The sequence below is a fragment of the Perna viridis genome, chromosome 7, assembly GCF_037379345.1.
Source record: "Perna viridis isolate PV_CMFRI_1.1 ecotype Kerala chromosome 7, ASM3737934v1, whole genome shotgun sequence".
Taxonomy (NCBI): Eukaryota; Metazoa; Mollusca; class Bivalvia; order Mytilida; family Mytilidae; genus Perna; species Perna viridis.
The window spans coordinates 35,942,685-35,963,181 of NC_142451.1; the positions used below are offsets into that span (position 1 = coordinate 35,942,685).

Genomic DNA, 20,497 nt, shown 5'->3' on the forward strand with positions numbered 1-20,497 from the left:
TAGTGAATCTACCTTCAAGATGTTGCTCAATCAAGATAAACGCTGGTGATGAAAGGCTTCATCTATGGTTTAACTATCTTCATTTACTAGTACAATGATGTTGCCGAAACAAGAAGTTAAAAAGGATTTACTTGAAAATGATGTATACGCACGAATTTTGGAAAAACTGAATAATGTATACTAAATTGTAACATTTCATTTTTATCAACATAAATTTATTTTCAAAACATTTAAAACACACATAGCTTCAATAAATTCATGTATTATTGGTGTCCTCAAAATAGTTACAAGCCGATATAAAGCAAAGGGAAGACTTACACCATATTGCCAAGTGTAAGTACAATTGTTATTAATATTGCCAAGTGTAAGTACAATTGTTATTAATATTGCTTAGTGTAAGTATAGTTGTTATTGGTAATCACATTTTTTAACAATAAGATTACGTTACAAAATGTAAACGTAAGCCAATACGACAAATATCCTATCTAGTTTTAACCTGTCCTTTGTGATCTGAATTTACTGATTTTCGAGAGTTTCTGATCGTATGTACATCTAGGCACATGTAAAATCTTCATATTGTCTTAACTGAAATCCCTATTGAACAGGCCAATGTGACATATTGGACTAGATGATCGATCAATTTACTGCATATGATTTTACGAGTTATTGATTCTCGGCTAGCGCTTTCGGATGCGTTTCAGCCTAATATGGCAAGCCTTGGAAGAGTAATCAAAGGAACCAAGATTCTAGCGGAAATCAAAAGAATATAGTCCAGAATAAAGGCCAGACATGGAAAACAGACACACACAACAAAGAACATAAAATATCTAAAATATATACATACAAAGTAACAAAATTAAATGAGCAATTCGGAATCCACAAAAAACTGGGAGCATGGACCATGTGTACCGGCAGGATAAGCATCCTCTGCTTTTTTAGAAACACCCAAAAGGAAAACTATGACACGATGAACAAATCAGTTTTCATGGTGCAGATGGATACATCGTAACAATCCACGAGTTCATGACGTCGACCATAAAATTTCTGTAGTGACAATTTCAATTGTGCAGCAACATGACCATGTTCAAAAAGCCTAATTTCAAGAAGTCTAGTGCGATATGAAAAGTCTGCGTGGTAACGGCAAGCTCTGTCATAACGTGTGAGTTGTGATATACAAACTCCATACCCAGGTGCTGAAGGTATATTGCCACAGATGAAAGGAAAGATGACAACACGGAATGACAAGTCATCGCGTGTGTCGTATAGTTTGGTCAATAGTTTTCCGATCGATTGAACCAATGACCAATATTGAAAACCTTCCGCAATATTACTATATTCTTAATCGATTTAGCGCCATTTTAACCGCTAAGAATGAAATAAAAAAAAATGAAAGTGGGAATGGGAAACGTGTCAAAGAGACACCCTATACAAAAGTGTAAAAGAAATACATTCTCTCGATTTTTAATGAGAAGATTCCCACCCCCGAGTCTGCCCTTAACTCGCTTTTAAAATGACAAATATATCTATTCAGAAAAATTGTCAGCACACTAAACTTAATAAAGACTTGTTACAAGTCCTTCTATATTATAAATATATGACACAAAAAATCTTTGTCATTGACCTCTATTAACTGTTGTGAAAAAGGCTTCCCCGCAACTATTAGTATATTTACAATAAAAGAGATACATGCAATCAATAAACTTTTTTATTTATTCTTAAATTTTAAAAGAGGGACATGTAACAACTCTATATGCCTAGTATAGTTACATATAAAACATACAATTATTTAAAAAATAAAAGCCATCCATACAAGTTTGATACCTAACTGGGGACAAGCACACATGCAGCAGTAGGGTTAAATTAGAATACTATGATGGGACCACAACCCAAATGCAGACAACAAAATACACAATAAAATTCAATAGAGGTATTTTCCCAAAAAGACAATAAACCAAGTAAGAAAACTCTAGCACACGTATTACTATAACTATACTGTAACTCCAAAACTAGCAGTCACTGACATGCTTGCTTCAGTATTCCATTATAACCTATGCAAAAAAAAAAACAAACGAAGATCTACCCTGACAACCCAGGCTTTGCAAATTTTGGGGGGGGGCGCACGACTGCTATGCCCCCACCTGAATCCGCCCCTGAGATCTACTTTCAGTGACCGACCCAGAGGAGTGCATGAGGTTGGCATCCCCTTTTTACTGGAAAATTTCTTTTACATGTGTAAAATTGACAAAAAAGGCAAATGATGTCCTAGCACCCCTGGCCTTTTCCTGGGAAGCTACGGCTGGCACCCTTACTTTCAGTGTTTGTATCTAGCCCTCACCTCGATATTTCACTTTCAGGGATAATGAATATCTTTGTCATTTGAATTCACTTTGATATTGGGATTACCATAGTTTCAGCTAAAGTCAATACCTAGGACATTCCTTTATAAAATGTTTTCGTTCCTAGTTTTAATCATACATTAAATTTTGCACTGAAACATTGCCAAATGAATCTTAATATGTATTAAACACACAAGCATAAGTAAAACTTCGAAAAATAACGTTTTTATTACTTCTATATAACATTAACAACGAAAATGCAAACAACATATTTTAGAATGAATCTACAGCAGTCAAAGACCACATTTGAAGTCTAGAATTCGTATAGTCCTGTTCCTAAATGTAAATGCAGTGCAAGCCAGCAATTATTTTCTTGAAAAAAAAAGCGATTTCTTTAAATTTAGATGAATTGCGATATTTCACGCCATGATCTAGCTAAATACTAACACCAATAAACATAAATTATTAATATTTTCATTCAAATCTAACAATTTGTCCCAAACTATTGATAGCTTGCACTGTATTAGTTATTTAGGCTATAGCATATTTCCAGACAAAAATCTGTTCTGGTAAATCTGTAGACAATCTGTAAATTTTAAAATTTGTTGTTTACACTTCTGAAGTAAGCAAAATACGACTAAAGTAACATGTTTTGTGAAGGAAGGAAGTATGCACATATGTAGAGTACTGTAAAAAGAAGCATTATAAGTTTTTCAGGAACATAATAAATGCATTTTTAACGTCTTGACAATTAGTCATAAATTTTGAACATTAACATTATTTTATGAGAAGTGTTTTTTTTTTTTTTGCCACATGCTATGTCTCAATGTTATAGATACGGGGAATTTTTTGTTAGCCAATTACCTCAATTACGGTCTTGCAGTTTGATGTGTTATTGCAATGACAAAATGGGGTGTTGAAAGTTTCAGGTAGTGATTTCTTATTTTCTTTTCTACTGTTATTGTCAGTCATTTTACCATTATATATGCAATATGAAATATTTTTTATCAAATTAATGAGTTTCAGTATACATCTTCTGATTTATTCTTTATCAAGTGGCATTACTCCATTTGACCTAGATATGTTGACATTAATCATAACACAATAAAACACCCTTCTTTAATTACTTTTAGTTCTAAAATTTGGGCAAAAGTGAGCCAATAATAACATCTGCCTGCAGCCCCTCTGGAACCCCCCTTTCCAAATTTCTGAATCCACCCCTGATACATGCAGTCAAGCCTAAGTTCCCGACTCATTGACCTACAATTTCTGGCATTATTTGAGATCTTCTGATGCTATTACTTCATTAACCAAGTACTGGGGCTTTACACCAAAAGACTGTGTGGATGTTGGGTAAACAATTTTGTGACTGAAAGAACCGAGATTTGTGTACTGAGAGTTGAATGCAATGACAGACCAGTCAGTACAGTGTAATCACAAACATTATGACAAGGTCCTGACTTTGGCAGGGCAAACAGTTTATTCAGTTCATAAATTTAAGTCATTTTTTTTCGTTTATTATTGAAGCCTTTCAGTTCATGTTTGTTTACGAACTGAACACCATGTTTAAATCTTCCAACTTGTCCATCAACAAATCCACCAACATCATTTCTGTCTTTTTGTCTGTAAAAAATGCAGAGATATAAATTGATCTTATAAAAGACCTGTTCATTTAAAAAAAAAAAACATATCGAATATAAGCATTTGTATTATATAGCTTGGTCTCTATATACAGATTATTTTTACATAGAATACACCACAGTAATAGTACATCATACTGTTACCCTGAATTTGATCATCTAGTTGCCATGGCCTTCCAAAGATCACTTAAAGGTGTGTTTACACTTATTGAAGACCTATAGGTGATCTTCAAAAGTATTTATTTTGTATTTGGGTTATACACTGGCACAGTTGTAATGTTTCACCACATCTGCTGTTTTTTTCTACTATATACAAATGGATACGCTCATGTAGATTTAACTTATAATAAATTTAGTTTGTTCAAAATCTGATACTAATGAACACTTTCCGAAATTATTTTTATAATTCTTTTTTTCATATATTGCCTAAAGAATTTAAATTTGAGACACTGATTGAGGAACTACATTTGGACTTAATGTTCAGTAATATACTAATGATACAGAAATATGACTTGCCAGCAAAAAAAAATTGTTTTTAATTAAATTTTTCACACAACCAAAAAATACACACCAGTACGAAATGTGTGGCTAGTTTACATGATAACTGATACCAGAAACAGTCACAAATCATACCAGTTTTGTATGACCTACATTGTATAATCATAGTGAAGTCCATAATTAGCTATATTTAAACCTACAAGGCAATCATGACCAGCACAATTTACCTTCTCTTTCCTCTATTTGGAGCAACTTTATATCCCAAGCCTCTGTCCTGAAAATTAAATATCAAATAATGTTTTCAAAGATGACAACTTTGCTGGTACTAATCTAAGGAGGTATAATTTCAACCCTTAAACAGCTAATATACTGTAAACATATTAATTCATGTGGCTGCCAATTTTCACAGATTCTGTCAAGTTAGCAAATTTCACAATGTCAAAAAATGATAAGTGTTATGTAGTGCAAAAATCAATTTTGCAAGTAATGTTTTTTTACAAAAATAGTGAAAATAAGTACATTGCAAATATTACTATGTTTACAGTAAATTTACAGTAAATGTTCACTCAGAAATTATCATGATGTTTTTATTATGGCAAAAAGGCAACTGACTACAATTACATTATTGATCCTGGGTATTATCAAACAACAAATATCAAAAACACAATATTGGCTAAGACCACCAACAACATCACAATATACAATAATGTGTCCTTTCTGAATTCAAAGTACATGATATGTATTACAAGTGTTCGTATTTTCAATTATTAAAGTTGCTGTAACATAAATTAGCACACAAGCTTAAATTCTCTTTATTGTCACTACTGGTATTTGTCAGATTGAAATAAGTTGGGTTTTTTTTATTATAGATTAGAACATACTATTTCTTTCTGCTTTTTCTGCTGTTCAATCTCTGATTTCCTCTTCTCTGCATATTCTTTGTAATTATAGTATTTATTCTTTGGTGGCTACAATTATATTTAACATGTCTGAGGTTCAAAAGCTAAATTCTATTATCATGAAAGTATGCTTCAAATCCAGATTTCATCTCTAAAACAAGAGGCTCCCAGGAGCCAGAATCGCTCACCTGGTTAAATTTTGTCTTTCAATGGCAATAATTAAACAAGAGTTGTCCAACAATTTTGACAAAAGAAAACTTTGATAGTACTTATAAGGATCATTAAAAATGTCAGCAAATGAAAGTTTCTATCTATCAAAGTTTTCAAGACATTGGCTGAAAACTGTAAAAAAAAAAAAAAAAAAACCTGTCAAGGGCAATAACTCTTTTAAGGAGTCATCTGATAACTTTTATGCTTGAAGACTTTTGTAGTTATATCAGCTATTGAAAGAATTTGGCTAAACCTAACGGTTTTGGAGATATCTATGAAAAACTACTGTCTGACCCCTATGTTCGATTTTAGTAACAGTAGCCATGTTTTTCGACGAATCAAAAATCCCAACATCAGTTCTATGCAGGATACACCATGAAACATTTAATACTAAGTTTGATTCCAATCGCTTAAATAGTTTCAGTGGAGAAGAATTTTGTATAATTGTAAATGACAACAGATGAACATGATGGACAACGACGGACGCCAAGTGATGGCAATTGCTCACATGGCTTTTGCCCAGGTGAGCTAAAAAGACTCCATTTACTTCCTGTTTTTTTATTCAAATTCATCCATTTAAAAGTAAGGTAAAAAAAAAGTCATACATGTACCAACAAGTAATACCATTCCAGGATTTTGCATAATTTCCTATACATTTCCCACACAGATAATATCCTGACAACTTTAAATGAACAATAACTTAATGTTACCTAAGCACCAATACGTTTCAGCAAGGCAACTTATTTACTTCATGTACAAAGAATGTACTAACTTTATGTTACCTTAGCAACAAGCTGTACCAGCATGAAAACCATGAACTAAGAAAGTATTTACTGTATGTTACCTTAGCACCAAGCTGTACCAGCATAGCAACCATGGCTTCCTCTTTTTTGCTTTGATCTAAACCTTTAATTCCAAACTTCCTCACTTCATATCGAGCTTTCTTTAAATCAATAGTTTCTTCTTCTAGAACCTTGACAGTTGTCATGACTTCATTCTGAAAACAAAGAGAGCTTATAAAAATTGTGACTTACTAAACATTTACTAGTAAAGGATATGACATTGCATTAACATTACAAAATTTAATCCTGACAAGCAACTTGTGAACATTTTAATCATGTTTAGATATATATATATATATGGGTATCGGATCGTCCAGTCATGACGATGCAGCACAAACAAAAATAATTATATGTCTAGAGGATTGTACAACGATAAAGATGTTAACACACTATAATAAAATATATAATGGGCAAAACTTTCAGTCAACAAATGACCTTCTTCAGTGCCTTAAATAAACTGAGTGTGTATGAAAGTAAATGGTCTGTGAACACAACTCACTACCTAATCAGGTGAATACCTGTGACGTATAAAATTTTACCGACAGTAACAAAGATCTTGAACATTGTGCTATGGACACACGTTGTGTGTTGATCTTGAATACTGAACTATAAAACTAAAAATATTTACAAACACTGTTATAAGAAACTATATAAAATAGGAAGAACTTAATGTTTTTGTTAATTCCGTGTGGGTGTAAAACACGGAGTTCTTTTATCATTTTTAAAGATTTTCATTTTGTTGAAATCATCGAGGCAGTGGTTAGGTGATCTGAAGTGTTGACTCACTGGGAGTAAAGGCTTTTTTGTTAGGTCGCTCCTGTGTCCGTTCAAGCGCTTGTGAAAAGGCTGTTTAGATTCACCAACATATTGAAGGCCACAGATGGGGCAGTGGAGCAAATATATTACATTAGCACTCTTGCAGTGCACGTTGCAAAATATTTTGTTGCGTTTCCCCGTGACTGTGCTGGTGAATGATGACGAGTGGTGCATTTGGTTGTCACCACAGGAGCGACTCTCGCCTGGAGTCAAGTTGGGCTTAGATATTTCAGCCCTCACAAGTAGCTATGCAAACTGTCTGGCTGTCTGAAAGCAATCATAGGTGGTTCGGGAAAGACTTTGGATAATGTTGAATTTCACTCGACAGAGGCCCAGTGCTCACGAATGGTGTTGTGGCTGTTTTTAAGGCAGGGATGGTATGTTAGAACACAAGGGGTTCTTTTACATTTTTTCTTTGCCTTGTATTGTAACAGACTACTTCTTGGGATATTGTGAATTTTTTGGAACCCTTCATTGATGGTCTTGTATCTATATCTTCTTCTTCTTAAATTGTTCTTCAGTTGACCTAGTCGTTTCTTTAAGGATTCGTCATTTGTTTCTAGAAAAACAGAGGACGCTTACCCTACCGGTGCACCTAGTCCATGCTCCCAGTTTTTAGTGGAGTCCGAGTTGCTCATTTACTTTTGTTACTTTGTATGTATGATTTTAGTTACTTTATGTTCTTTGTTGTGTATGTCTGTTTTCCATGTCTGGTCTTTGTCCCTGGATTACATTCTTTTGATTACCGCTATAACCTTGGTTCCCTTGATTACTCTTGAACAAATGCATCTTAGCCTAAGAGCTTGACTGAATGGTATACTCTTAGTCAGGTGAGATGGACGACAACTCTTAGGATATTGATGTGTGTCAGTTGGTTTGAGTATAGGTCCGTGGAGAGCTCTCTCTCTACCCCCCCCCCCCGATAAGATGCTGGAGGTATCGAGGAACGAGCTGCTAGTAGCAGATGTTTCGTGGGTGAACTTAATTGAAAGATGTTGATTGTCGGCACAAGCGATAAAATTGCTTAGTTCTTCTTCGTCATGTGTACACTTCATATCCACGTCGTCAATAAACCTATACCAGGGCAGAGGTTTTTTTTATAAAGGATTCAAGTATTTCTTTTTCAAATTTTCCCATGAAAATGTTGGCATAAGACGGAGCCATTTTGGTACCCATAGCTGTGCCATTTATTTGTAAGTAATGGTCTCCACTAAAAGTAAAATTGTTCTTTTTTAAAACCATTGTGAGCAAAGTGACTAGGCAGTCAGTAGTTGGAACTTTGACCTCCCGAGAGTCCCATACTTCTCTGCAAGCCTCGATACCATCAGAGTGAGGAATGTTGGTAGAGATGTAACGTCCATAGTGACCAGAGTGGTGTTTAGTGGAAGGGGATTCAGAACCTGCATCTTCTGTAAGTAATCAGTCGTATCTTTTATAAATGATGGAAGTTTTTCAACATGTGGGCGTAGATGAAAGTCCACGAATTCCGAAATTTTCTCTGTATGATGGCTGTTAGCAGAGACTATTGGTCTACCTGGGTTGTTAACTTTGTGAATTTTGGGGAGTAGGTAGAATCGACCAGGTTTAGGATTTTCAGGTTTGAGATATTCAAGAGTTTTAATGTCAATGCGGTTATTATCGTACATTTTGTTTAACTCAGTGTTTATTTCGTCCGCAAAGGATTGAGTGGGGTCTGCTGTTAATTTGATATAAAAGCGGTCGTCTTTAAGTTGACGCTCGGCCTCATTAATGTAGGCGGATTTGTCCATGATCACTACAGCGCTGCCTTTGTCTGCAGGTTTTATTATGATATTGCCATTGGTCCTTAGACCTTGAAGTGCAACACGTTCCCCTATTGTTAAATTATCCGACTCTCTACGTTGACCCTTACATTTCTTATTAAGTCAGATTTTACATAATCAATAAATGATTCCAAAGTTAAATTTTTGCTCTTTTCAGGGACCCACTCACTTTTCTTTATAAACCGATAGTTGTTTTCATCGTCTGAATCACACTCATTTTGACCCTCACTCTCTTTTGAGCCAAAGTACTTTTTGATCCTCAAACTTCTGGCGAAGTTGTCAAGTTCCTCGATCAGGATGGTTTCATTTACAGGACCTGGAACTGGGCAGAAATTGAGACCCTTAGCTAATAATGATGTTTCATCTTCAGTTAGGTTGTGTGATGAAAGATTAATGACAGTGTTGGATGGTTGACTGTCGGGTTTGTTTCTTCGTTTAAAATGTCTGTTGCGTCTTTTGCTTTGTTTTTCACATGGTGAGAATGTTATTGGTGACATGCCATCACGTTGGAATTTACGTTTCTGTTTGTCATGAAGGGCCTGATTTTGAGTTTTTGTGATGTCATCAAGACGCTTAATAATAAAGTCATGATCAGAGACTGTGAGTTCTTTCTTCTATGAGTCTATCAATCGATTAAAGTCTGTAGTTAGTTTCTTAAGATGTTCTTCGCAGTGTTTCTTCAGTAGATCAGTAGGCGTTTTGAACAATTGAAAAGTGTCTGATCCCATCTACGAGATAGGGTGCCGGAAGCCCTGCCTGGTGTTTGAGGCAAGAGCTTGATGTGAAGGCCCTTAGGAATGACATCTGGTTGGATATATTGAGTAAAATTTGATAAATGGTGACTAGTTCTCAATTGCTTTTGTTTAATTATCCTTAATTTCTTAAAATATTCGTCACAGTTCATAACGGATAGAGATGGAAAATGTTAAGTCTACTGGGATCGCGTAAAAACACAATACAGGCAGTTCAAAAAATTATATAAAGTCTAAAGGAATCTGCCAACCATGCTTATTTAAGCATATATCTTGACTGTTCCAGTTGGTTTACAAGGTGAAATTGACTTGTAGTTCTTCCAGGACATCCATATCTGATTATCTCCCTTTTAGAATTTTAACTATCTGTCACAATGAGTGTTTGTGCTAATTGAGTTTTTTTAATAAACATGTACAATATAAAATAAATTATTTTAAAAATGATTAACAAATACACAATTTTTTTTTATCATTTTTAACCATAGGTTCACATGACCATTATTTTTGTCAATTGTTTTTACCCAATTTGAAGTAAATGGTCATCTTATTGTAAATCAAAATTTACAATTATGCCTTGTTTGTGAATTATTTTGAAACTTTAAAATATGACAGTAACAGTATTTTGTCATATTTCCAAAGACCTCAGATCAACCCAAGAAAAAGTAGGCATGAGTGTGGCATTTTGAATTTACCAGGAAATTATCTGGTTGTTAGTTACATGTAGCATGTTATGCGTGGCTTTCATTTTAGTATTATATCCATGAGGAAAATCAGTTTCATCAACCTCATAATTGAACTGCCCTTAATAAACAATGACAGACTGTTATTTTTTCACCTGTGATGATGGTATTTAGTTGAAATAGACACAAAACTCTTTGCATGTACAACTGGACATATTTATACAATGGTTTATCAAGCTTGTGGATTCAAAGCCTTTGTAGTACATCATATTAAAATTTCAATTTCACCTTTGGTATGTGTTGCAGGAGTTTTGTCTTTCATTCTTCTCAAAACTTACCCTCTTTAAACAAAATCTTGAAAATCTGTATCAAATTAAATTGAAGACTTTATTCTATTTGTTTTTGTACAAATGCTAAAATTTTCATGTTTTATGACTTTCTACAATATCCCTTGTTAAGCTGACTCCATATATCAATGCATTGTATCTCAACCAAATTCTGGTATATATCTCCATTCTAAGCAGGGTTTTTCACTCATTTTATAAATTCAGATTCGCTCATTCTTTAAGGTACTAAAATTCTTCAATTCATGATCCTGAAGACGGTGATTTTTTTTCTTTACATGTATTAAAAAAAGTAACATAGAATCAAAGAATTCATTACTCAATGAACCAACAAAATTATCTAAATTCAGGACATCACTCACTCACAATACACAGAGGAAAAAGCACAACCTTGAAATTTTCATATGTTTAAAAACATATGGCATGTACATGTATAAAAATTTGTCTAGGACCAGTATGGAAACATGCACATTTGTGAATATATATATACACCATAAAAACATGAAAACACAAATAAAAAAATCCTTTGAAAACCACCTGAAGTATAATGGAAAATAAAGTATAACCATATCCTTTATCATTTGCATGCTTTTATGAAAATTCAATAGTCTTAAGCATATGTTTTCAATACATTTGTATATGTTTCATGTTGGTCCTAATTACAGGCATATGTAAAATATATGATACATGTAAGTGTTTTTTCAGGTGTTTTTCAAAACAAATGAAAATCATGTTTACAATATTGGTCTAGTCTTATAAACATATGCAAACATTTTTAAGTTTTTCTCTCACCTTCCTTTTTCGTTTACTTGGATTTTCAAATACAACAACTTCGGGTCCAGTTGCTGTAGATACTGTCTGCTTTTCTTTTTTCTCTTTTTCTATTTTCTGTTCATATTCTTCTAATCCAAGTTCATTCCGCAACTCAAGAAGTGTTCGTTTTTCACCTTTCATTTTTGAAAATGAATGCTCATTTAGAATGTTTTTATCTACAGAATTTGGTTCTGAAGTGTTCAACAGTTGTTCTTGTTTTCGTTTCTTTCTTTCTTTTTTCTTCTGTCTACTATTTGGTCTCCTTAATGATGAATTATTAGAAACATCATCATTCTGTGTCAACTGCTTTGTTTTCTTCTGCTTTTTCTTGCTGTCATCATCTTCCAGAAGACTTTCATCTAAATTATCACAACAAGCATGCATACTTTTAAGACTTTCATTTCATTCTAAAAATCACAAGTTGAACAAGCACGTGTATTTCTATAACAAGTAAAATTAAATGATTTATTGAGTTCATGAAATACATTAAATCATTAAACTTTTGTTACAATAAAAGATTATTTACTATGGTATAGCAACAAAATATTTCCCAAAGAAAGTAACAAAAAGAACTTAGATGTGTGCAATTTATTCTTATATTGATCCAGTGCTAATTTGACCAAAGGTGACATAATTTGAAGCTAAAAGAACATTAAATTTTATAAATTAAAACGTTATCACACCATTATTTTGAAATATTAAGCCTTATACAATACCATCATAGATGTGCATAATATTTTACTTGGTATAGTATATTCACAGATTCATGCAATAACCCTATAATATCATTAAATGCATCTTCATTTTTAAAAAAACTCACTTAAAAATATTTCTGTTTTCAATATCCTGCAATATGTGCAATACATTTACAATCTGACTTCAGCTACATGATATAATCATAAATTAACTGTTTTTTTACCATTGTAAATACAGGAATAATACATCCATCAAACTAAACTATTCACAGTGGTGTCAATGTGTCTCCGCCAAATTAAAAGCTGAGATAAAATTACTTCATTCTAATACTTTTCATTTATTTTTTTTTTCTGTATACACCTGAAATACTATTAAACTTCAAAAATCACTAGTAACATTTTGTCATGAAAGCAGCGGAATTAAAAACTACAAGCATATTTTGAAATGGTGACTCCACTGTGTTGGGTTGAGACACTGTGACTCCACTCAGTCTCCATTGTAAAGAGTGGAGAAATTAAAATTAGTGTTGATTGTAGTGTACAAAATGTACCGGGTTTTATAAAAGCAACATTATTATGTATGGTGTATCCCAAAATACCGGCAATTTCTGAATATCAGATTGTGTTGTATGAAACAGACAAAAAAATTTACATGTACATGTGGGTGTATATACAAAATTTAACTCACTATACTCATTTAATCTTTTTAATAGTTCGTCTGAAACGTTTTTCTTAGGCATGATATTGGGAGTCAGCTTTCTGGTCACCGTTGAAATTTTCTGAAAAATTCAAGGTTTTATAAATGTATATGCAAGTAAACATTTTAACAAGTAATATAAAAACCCTACTAAAAAATTCACCTTGGAAGTCCCAAGACTTAATGAAAAAATACTTGAATGCATGGATTGGCTAAAATTGGTATTTAAATTGAAAAATTAGCCCATGAAAGGAGGAGGATATTGACAGTACATGTACAATGTGATTTTTCAAGTGCTATTGCATGAGAATCTTATACTTGTTTCTTTTAAGTCCTCACTTTGGCAGAGTATATATTGGGGTGTCAATGTATCACTGTAGCTAATTGTTTTCTTGGCTCAGGAAAAATAGGCCTCTGGAATGTGAATTCTATTTTCTCTAAAGTCTCTACATTTTATCTTTCATTCCATTGAACTTATATTGGTGACGCATCTTTAACACCAAGTTATTGCTCTCCAGGAGGTGAGGTGAATTTATGAGCTCAAAATAAATTTTATTATTGTATCACATAGTCCCACAACAAATTCTGTGAAACAAATTGTATTTCTTTTTCATTCAGTTTTTCTTACCATGTATTCATGACCATAGGTAAATTTGAAAATGGTGTGATGGGAATGCTTAATTCCACAGATGTTTATTCCAGAAAATTGCAAAAGGGGGCCGTGCCTTAATGAGGTCATTTTCAGAAAAAAGAAGGCCTATATAGTACTACATCTATGACAGGTGGTCATTTTTAGTTACTTGTAACAGGAGAGATTCAACCAACAAGTTAGTTTACCTCAAGGTTCATATACACTTAAGGTAGTACAATACAGTTAGGTCATTTCTGAATATTTCGTCGTTATTGTTGAAATAAAGCTGTTTTGAGGCAGTCCGCACAGAAATTTCTAGTGTTTTGTCATAAAGAAGTGCATCTTTTTGAAATCCTTGGTGTGTGGAGGTTCAAGTCATTTATAAGTAATTTAGTAATTATTGTTATAAAATCCAGTAGCCATGGTAACATACTGAAAAAAATATTACTAAGTCTTAGTACAAATCAGGGGTGCCTTTCCAAAACTAACAGCCAATTACCATGTTTTATCAAATATCAGGCACTTAGACACTACCACAGGATGAAAGCATGCATGGAGTAGTTGGAAAAAAGGTAAAATAATAAGACCCTTTTTGATTCATTCTCTCACAATTTTAGTTCCAAAAGTTCGTGCGAAATAAGGTATTTTGGAAATCAGCCATCTGATGCTGAGGAGAGAACCTAATACGGCAGGGGACTGAAACGTTCCAGATACCATTCTTCATTTAAATTACACCTGTTTACCATTACATATATTACATCTGTCTATGTATAAATGCGTAACTACATTTAAACAATACATCCACCAAATTTCAAATTTTAATTTTAAGTTTTACAAAATCTGACCAGGGTAACTTGGTGTGCGAAACAGTGCGCCTTAATGTAACTGTATATTGCACCATAATGGTCTCAATATACATATAGGTGAGAGGTACAAACCTCAAATGAATAAAAAAAATATTAGTAGATGTTGTTTATTTATTATGGCATTCTGCTTATTCATGAGTAATCGAGGGAACTAAGATTCTAGCAGAAATCAAAAGAATGTAATCCAGGGACAGAGACCAGAAATTCAAATTGTCATTCTTTTTGTTGTTGCAGCTCCACTCATAATTTTTCTATTCTTATTGAGATAAGATCCCACCAAGCTCATGGACATTCAGTTTTCTGTTTCAAGGCCATCCATGCTTTAAATATTGGAAACATGTCTAGAAAAAGAACTGAAAAATATCCAGAAATTCAGAGATGGGCCTCCAGAACATCCTGTCCCCACAGGGCCTACATGCCACACTTCATGTGTGCCATACATAAAATATCCATGTGAATGTCACTAGGGCACTAATGCTAAAATTGTGTTATGGTTGCTAATACACTCCCAAAAGAAGCATTTATGGTTGTATTATCAACTGGGTTCAGTACAATTAGACAATAAAAACCATCAATGTATGGTTTTGGGCATGTAAATATTGGAGCAAAAAAATAGCATTATGGCAGCTTCATTTTCGTACAATGTATACTAAGTAAACGAAACTGAGAACCACACCAGTCTCTAAAAATCTTTGCTACAATGTAGCTTTGATGATAAAATACAAATCTAATCCAAGATAGGGACAGCAATTGAAAGTTTACAAAAATGATGTACTGGTAATCAGCAAATCAATACTGGACGATTTCACCCAAAGACATATCATAATTTCAAACCATGTGGACTCACTAACTAGGGAAAAAAAGCGACAAGAAGTGACAAGAAGGCACTAGAAGTGTCAAGAAGCGACATGAAGCATTATGAAGTCTAGAAATAGTGACAAGAAGCAGTGAAATAGCATTGTATATGTTTTTTTCAATTTAATTTAAGGTGAAATAAAAATAAAAGTAAGGATATTCCAACAAAGTGTCAAGAAAATGAGTTCAAGATTTTTAAATTACAACTTTGAATGGAAGAATTGAAAATAAAAAAAAATAAAAATTCGTGAAATATTGATGGAAGAATTTAGGAAAAAATTATATTTTGGGGAAAAGGTTGTAAAAATAAAAGTACATTTTATATTAATATTTTTTTATGAATTGTAAGATATATGAGTAAAAAGAAGATATAGGGTCACATAAAAAAAGAAAAAAAATCAGTAACAAGATGAAAAAGCTTTTGTTAAAATGGTTCCTTCTTTGCTTGGTTTTTGATGCAACCTTGTATGATGTAGTTATATAATTAATTGATTAATGACAATCCATCAGTGTTAAATAAACAAACACGTGTATACCAGTCCAATTGGGTACAGTCGGAATTTGACACGTGGATGGATTGTTTGAGGTCACACCTCGTTAGGAGCAATAAAATTAATTTGTTAAGACAAACATAAAAATTTTAAAATATTTATGGATAATATTTATGATAATAATAATAATGATAATAATCAAATAAATGAAATAGCTTTGGTGTGAAAGATAAAAGAGAATCGAACGTGTTAATTTAGTGAAGGTATCTTAATGTTAATAAAAACAATGAAAAATAAAATGTTTGATATTATTTTCATGGAGCAAAGATAATTTTTGTTTTTGGCAAGTAGACTTTGTGTTTTAACTTAATTGTATTGAACTCCTCAGCAATAAATCAAAGTATGATACCCACACAAATGATCCACTAAGACTAGTCTCTGTATCATATGATGAGACATATATAAGTTCAGCAAGAAACAAAAGCTGGTCATCTGCCTGGACAATATTAGTGACAGCAATGTTTTTGGGCTGTCTGATTTAATCAGTTTATCCTCCTATACAAAAAAAAATCATTTTATTCAATCTATTATCTTTTCATAATAACATTTAAAAACTTGACACTATTTTACTGCTTCTGGTCACTACTTCTAGACTTCTTGACACTTCATGTCACCAATTAGTAAGACCCCAAACTATGCCAACCCATAGTAATAGTTCATTACAAATGTCGAACTATTTGGCCCATACATATTTCAGACCATGACCATTATGATAATGCATGATTAGGACAATTATAACTGTTTATTATAATAAAATTTACCATTTTGTAAGTTACAAACAAAAGGGTGCATGGGGTGGCTGACAATAAATATGAAAGAGTAATCAAGGGAACCAAGGTTATAACGGTAATCAAAAGAATGTAATCCAGGGACAAAGACCAGACATGGAAAACAGACATACACAACAAAGAACATAAAGTAATTAAAATCATACACACAAAGTAACAAAAGTAAATGAGCAACTTGGACTCCACTAAAAACTGGGAGCATGGACCAGGTGCACCGGTAGGGTAAGCGTCCTCTGCTTTTCTAGAAACACCCGCCGAGTTGCTCATAAAAAGTCAAGTCCGGGGTAGACAAACGAGGAAAGGAAAACCATGACCTGTTGAATAAATCAGTTTTCATGGTGCTGATGGATACACCATAACGATCCATGAGTTCATGATGACGACCATAAAACTTCTGTAGTGATGACATCAATCTTGTAGCAACATAACCCTGTTCCAGAAGCCTATTTGTTAGAGTTCTAGCACGATACAAAAAGTCTGTGTAGTTTCGGCAAGCTCTGGCATAACGTATGAGTTGTGATATGAACACTCCATAGCAGGAACCGAAGGGATGTTGCCATAGATGAAAGGAAATTTGACAATTCTGAATGAAGTCATCACGTTTGTCATAGTTTGGTCAATAGTTTTCCTTTACCATCGATTTCTAAGTGTAGGTCAAGATATGAGGCTGACTTCACAGTGTTTGTTGTATCCTTTATCTCAACTTCTTTTGGGTAGATGCGATGTATCAAATCCCCAAAATTAGGATTGTTTAAAGATAATATGTCATCTACATAGTGGAAACTGAGATTGGAGGATCTAGCCAAACGATATTCTTTCTTTCCGATCAGATCAGCTATAAAGTCAGCCTCATAAGAGTGAAGGAATAGGTCAGCAAGTAAAGGAGCACAATTTGTTCCCATAGGAATGCCGACCATTTGTTGAAAAACACGTCCATCACACTGGACAAATATGTTGTCGATTAAAAATTCCAACATTTTGTAAACATCTTCCTCTGTATATTTGGAAGATGATTTGGAATTATTTCTTACAAAGTATGAGGAATCTCTACCAAGAACTATATATTTGTATCTCGGCGTACCATCTTTTTTGGAAAAACAATGATGTATAATGTTTTTAAGTCGGGATTTTGACTGAGTATGGGGAATAGAAGTATACATTGTTGAAAAATCATAGGTTTTAATGCTATTATATTCAGATAATAGTCTTGAACTGATTGTCTCCAAAAAATCTTTCGAATTTTTCAGGATCCACATTGAATTAATACCACTACGGGAGTAACAAGTGTTGTGGAAGGACTGCAGACCCTCTTTGACAGTTGTGAGTATAGAAGTTAAAAGTTTTGGAAGAGGTTTGGTGGTACATTTTGCAGATCCAGCTATGAAACGTTGTTTGTATGGATTCTTGTGAAGTTTAGGAATCCAGTACATAGACGGTAAATCACATTCATCATCCTTGGTAGAAAGACCAAAAGAGGATAGCACAGATTTATGGTTATCCACAATCTCTTCTTTGGAGAGAATGGTAGCAGTATAGGTCTTATCACTGCTATTATTTTCTACGTCTACCTCTGATAATAAACATTGGATATAAAACGTTTTGCAGACAAAAACAATGTTGTTTTGGGCTTTGTCTGCTGATACAAAAACATATTTGTCATGTATAGTAGACAATGTTTTTCCTACATCGGGGTCTTTGAAAACTGATGTAGCCTTGGCACTCATTGACCAACTTTCATTTGTTTTAAAATCAAAGACCTCACGGCCTTTAACCATTCTGACAGAGAATCAATGTCTTCTTGTTCTCGTTTTATCTATTTTCTTGCATAGTCCTCGACGGCATCCATAAGAACTTTAAAGTTAAAATTCCAATTTATGGAGCGTGGTTCATGGTACTTGGGACCTTTAGAAAGTATATTACGCAGAGATTCGTTTTCGATAATGGTTAAATCTCCCGTAACGACGTGACCAGAAGGACCATATCTGAATGGAGAGATTTTGCAAGAACAGTCAGGTGGTTTAGCCTTGAAGTCCTCAATCTCGAGGTTCTGCAATAGCCTTTTATAATAGAAAATTTTGGATGCGATGGGTGAAGTATAGGAATATGAAATAATTGGTATGGATTTGTCTTTGAAATATAGGGGGATTTTGTTGGTAATGTTTTTGTGATGAAGGATGTTAGCCAAATTAATTGCATCTATACCTTTGTTGACAAACGGTAATGACTTTTCACACAAACTGGTTTAAAGAGTCTGTGGAAACCAATATCCAAAATGATGACAAGAAGTCTGTATAATGATGAGGTGGGGGTCAGAAACAGGAGTGCCAAGACTTGTTTTGTAAAGGGAGTGTAGTAGAGTGAGAGGTATAGAATAGAGTTTGGTTCTAATGCCAGTAATGGTGTTCGAATTAATGTTTCTTCAGGAGCAATTAAGATTTCACCTTTCTCTTGTTATCCTTAGTTTACTACAAAATATACCGTTCAATTAATGAATGAATATCCACACCGAAGCCCACTGATAACTATCAATAGAAACAGTGAAAGAAATATCTGTAAGTTTGCTTAGGCGCTGCCATCTTGAAAAAAATAAACACGACAACTCGTCCTTCCTATCTGATGTACCAAGACACTTCGATTGACACTTTTTGTTGTATTATTTACCAGTCGAAAAGGGAAGATATGATTACGTTTTTATTTTTGGTATGATTAAAGGCTTTCCCTATGAAGGATGGACCAAAAATTTAATTTTCACATATCTACTCCAATACTCGGGAGTCAGGGGCGTAGCTAAGATATTAATTGTGCAAGCAGAAATGCGGCATGGCGTCTTGGGCCGGTAAGCCGTCTTTTAAAAGCGCTGAATGACCGTTCAGTGGTTGGCGTGGTTACTGGCATGGTTGTAAGGATAGATATAATCGCAAAGATAGAAGAATACAGATATTTTACACAAAGATATTTTGCTTTTAATATTGAACTCAATGCTACGTATACGTTAATGACGAATCCCCATGACGGATGGAATGACTGAATTATGGACAACGGAAAAACTATATGCTCGACCACTTTGTTGAAGGGCATAATTAAACTAGATGTGTCGGTACGACACGAATATCTCCGCCTGCAGTACAATCAGTAATCCATCAAAAATCAACAAAACAGAAAAGAACTCAACCTCTGTATGTAACTCATCAATAAAAACATGTATACCAAACATCAAATTTTCAAATATTTTATTGTCGTATAAACATAATAATGTTTGTGACAAACAAAAGCCAGCAACAAAATTAATCACAAATCATGCAATAATGACAAATGCAAATATGGGATTATTTTAAGTAGAATATGAAAAAGTTATGCTTCTTCTACCCTCAGTTCTGATGACTGTTTCAAAAAGGACCCGATAAATTTTACATGTTCCTTAGAGGAGTGATTAAGTAGTTCAGATACAGTCATGTCTTCAAATTTCCAATTTAAATCTTTCAGAAGTTTATGTCTTAAGTTTTCATATAAATTACAGTGTATACGGAAGTGTTGTTCAGTTTCAATAACATCGCAATGCTTACATAGTCGGTTTTCCCAACAGGAATTTTAAAATACCCCCTCTCTATTTCAAGATTGTGGTCGCTTATTATTAATCGTAATTTTGTAAAACATTTTTTTATGTAGAAGTCATGAAAGTTTAAATAAAATTCTTTATCAAGGCTTAATTTTATATTTGTATATAGTGAAAGTTTGATATTTTCATCACAGCTTTTAAATTTATTTTCCATAGGTAATCTATA

The 20,497-nt window shown here is 33.5% G+C and overlaps 1 protein-coding gene across 2 annotated transcripts; it reads right to left on the reverse strand.

Annotated features, from left to right (window-relative positions):
- Positions 1-2,545: 2,545 nt before the first annotated feature.
- On the reverse strand, positions 2,546-19,355 carry LOC148612480 (40S small subunit processome assembly factor 1-like). Of its 2 annotated transcripts, none has more exons than XM_088593960.1 (7): positions 19,194-19,355; positions 13,016-13,106; positions 11,612-11,991; positions 6,428-6,580; positions 5,356-5,442; positions 4,702-4,748; positions 2,546-3,959 (listed from the first exon to the last, which is right to left on the reverse strand). In XM_088593960.1, exons 2-7 carry the CDS (start codon positions 13,065-13,067, stop codon positions 3,833-3,835), a joined length of 846 nt encoding a protein of 281 aa, XP_088450086.1. In that variant the 5' UTR covers positions 13,068-13,106; positions 19,194-19,355; the 3' UTR covers positions 2,546-3,832. The 2 variants fall into 2 exon arrangements, with proteins under 2 accessions (XP_088450086.1, XP_088450087.1); XM_088593961.1 differs by having other exon boundaries at positions 19,157-19,310.
- Positions 19,356-20,497: the final 1,142 nt, after the last annotated feature.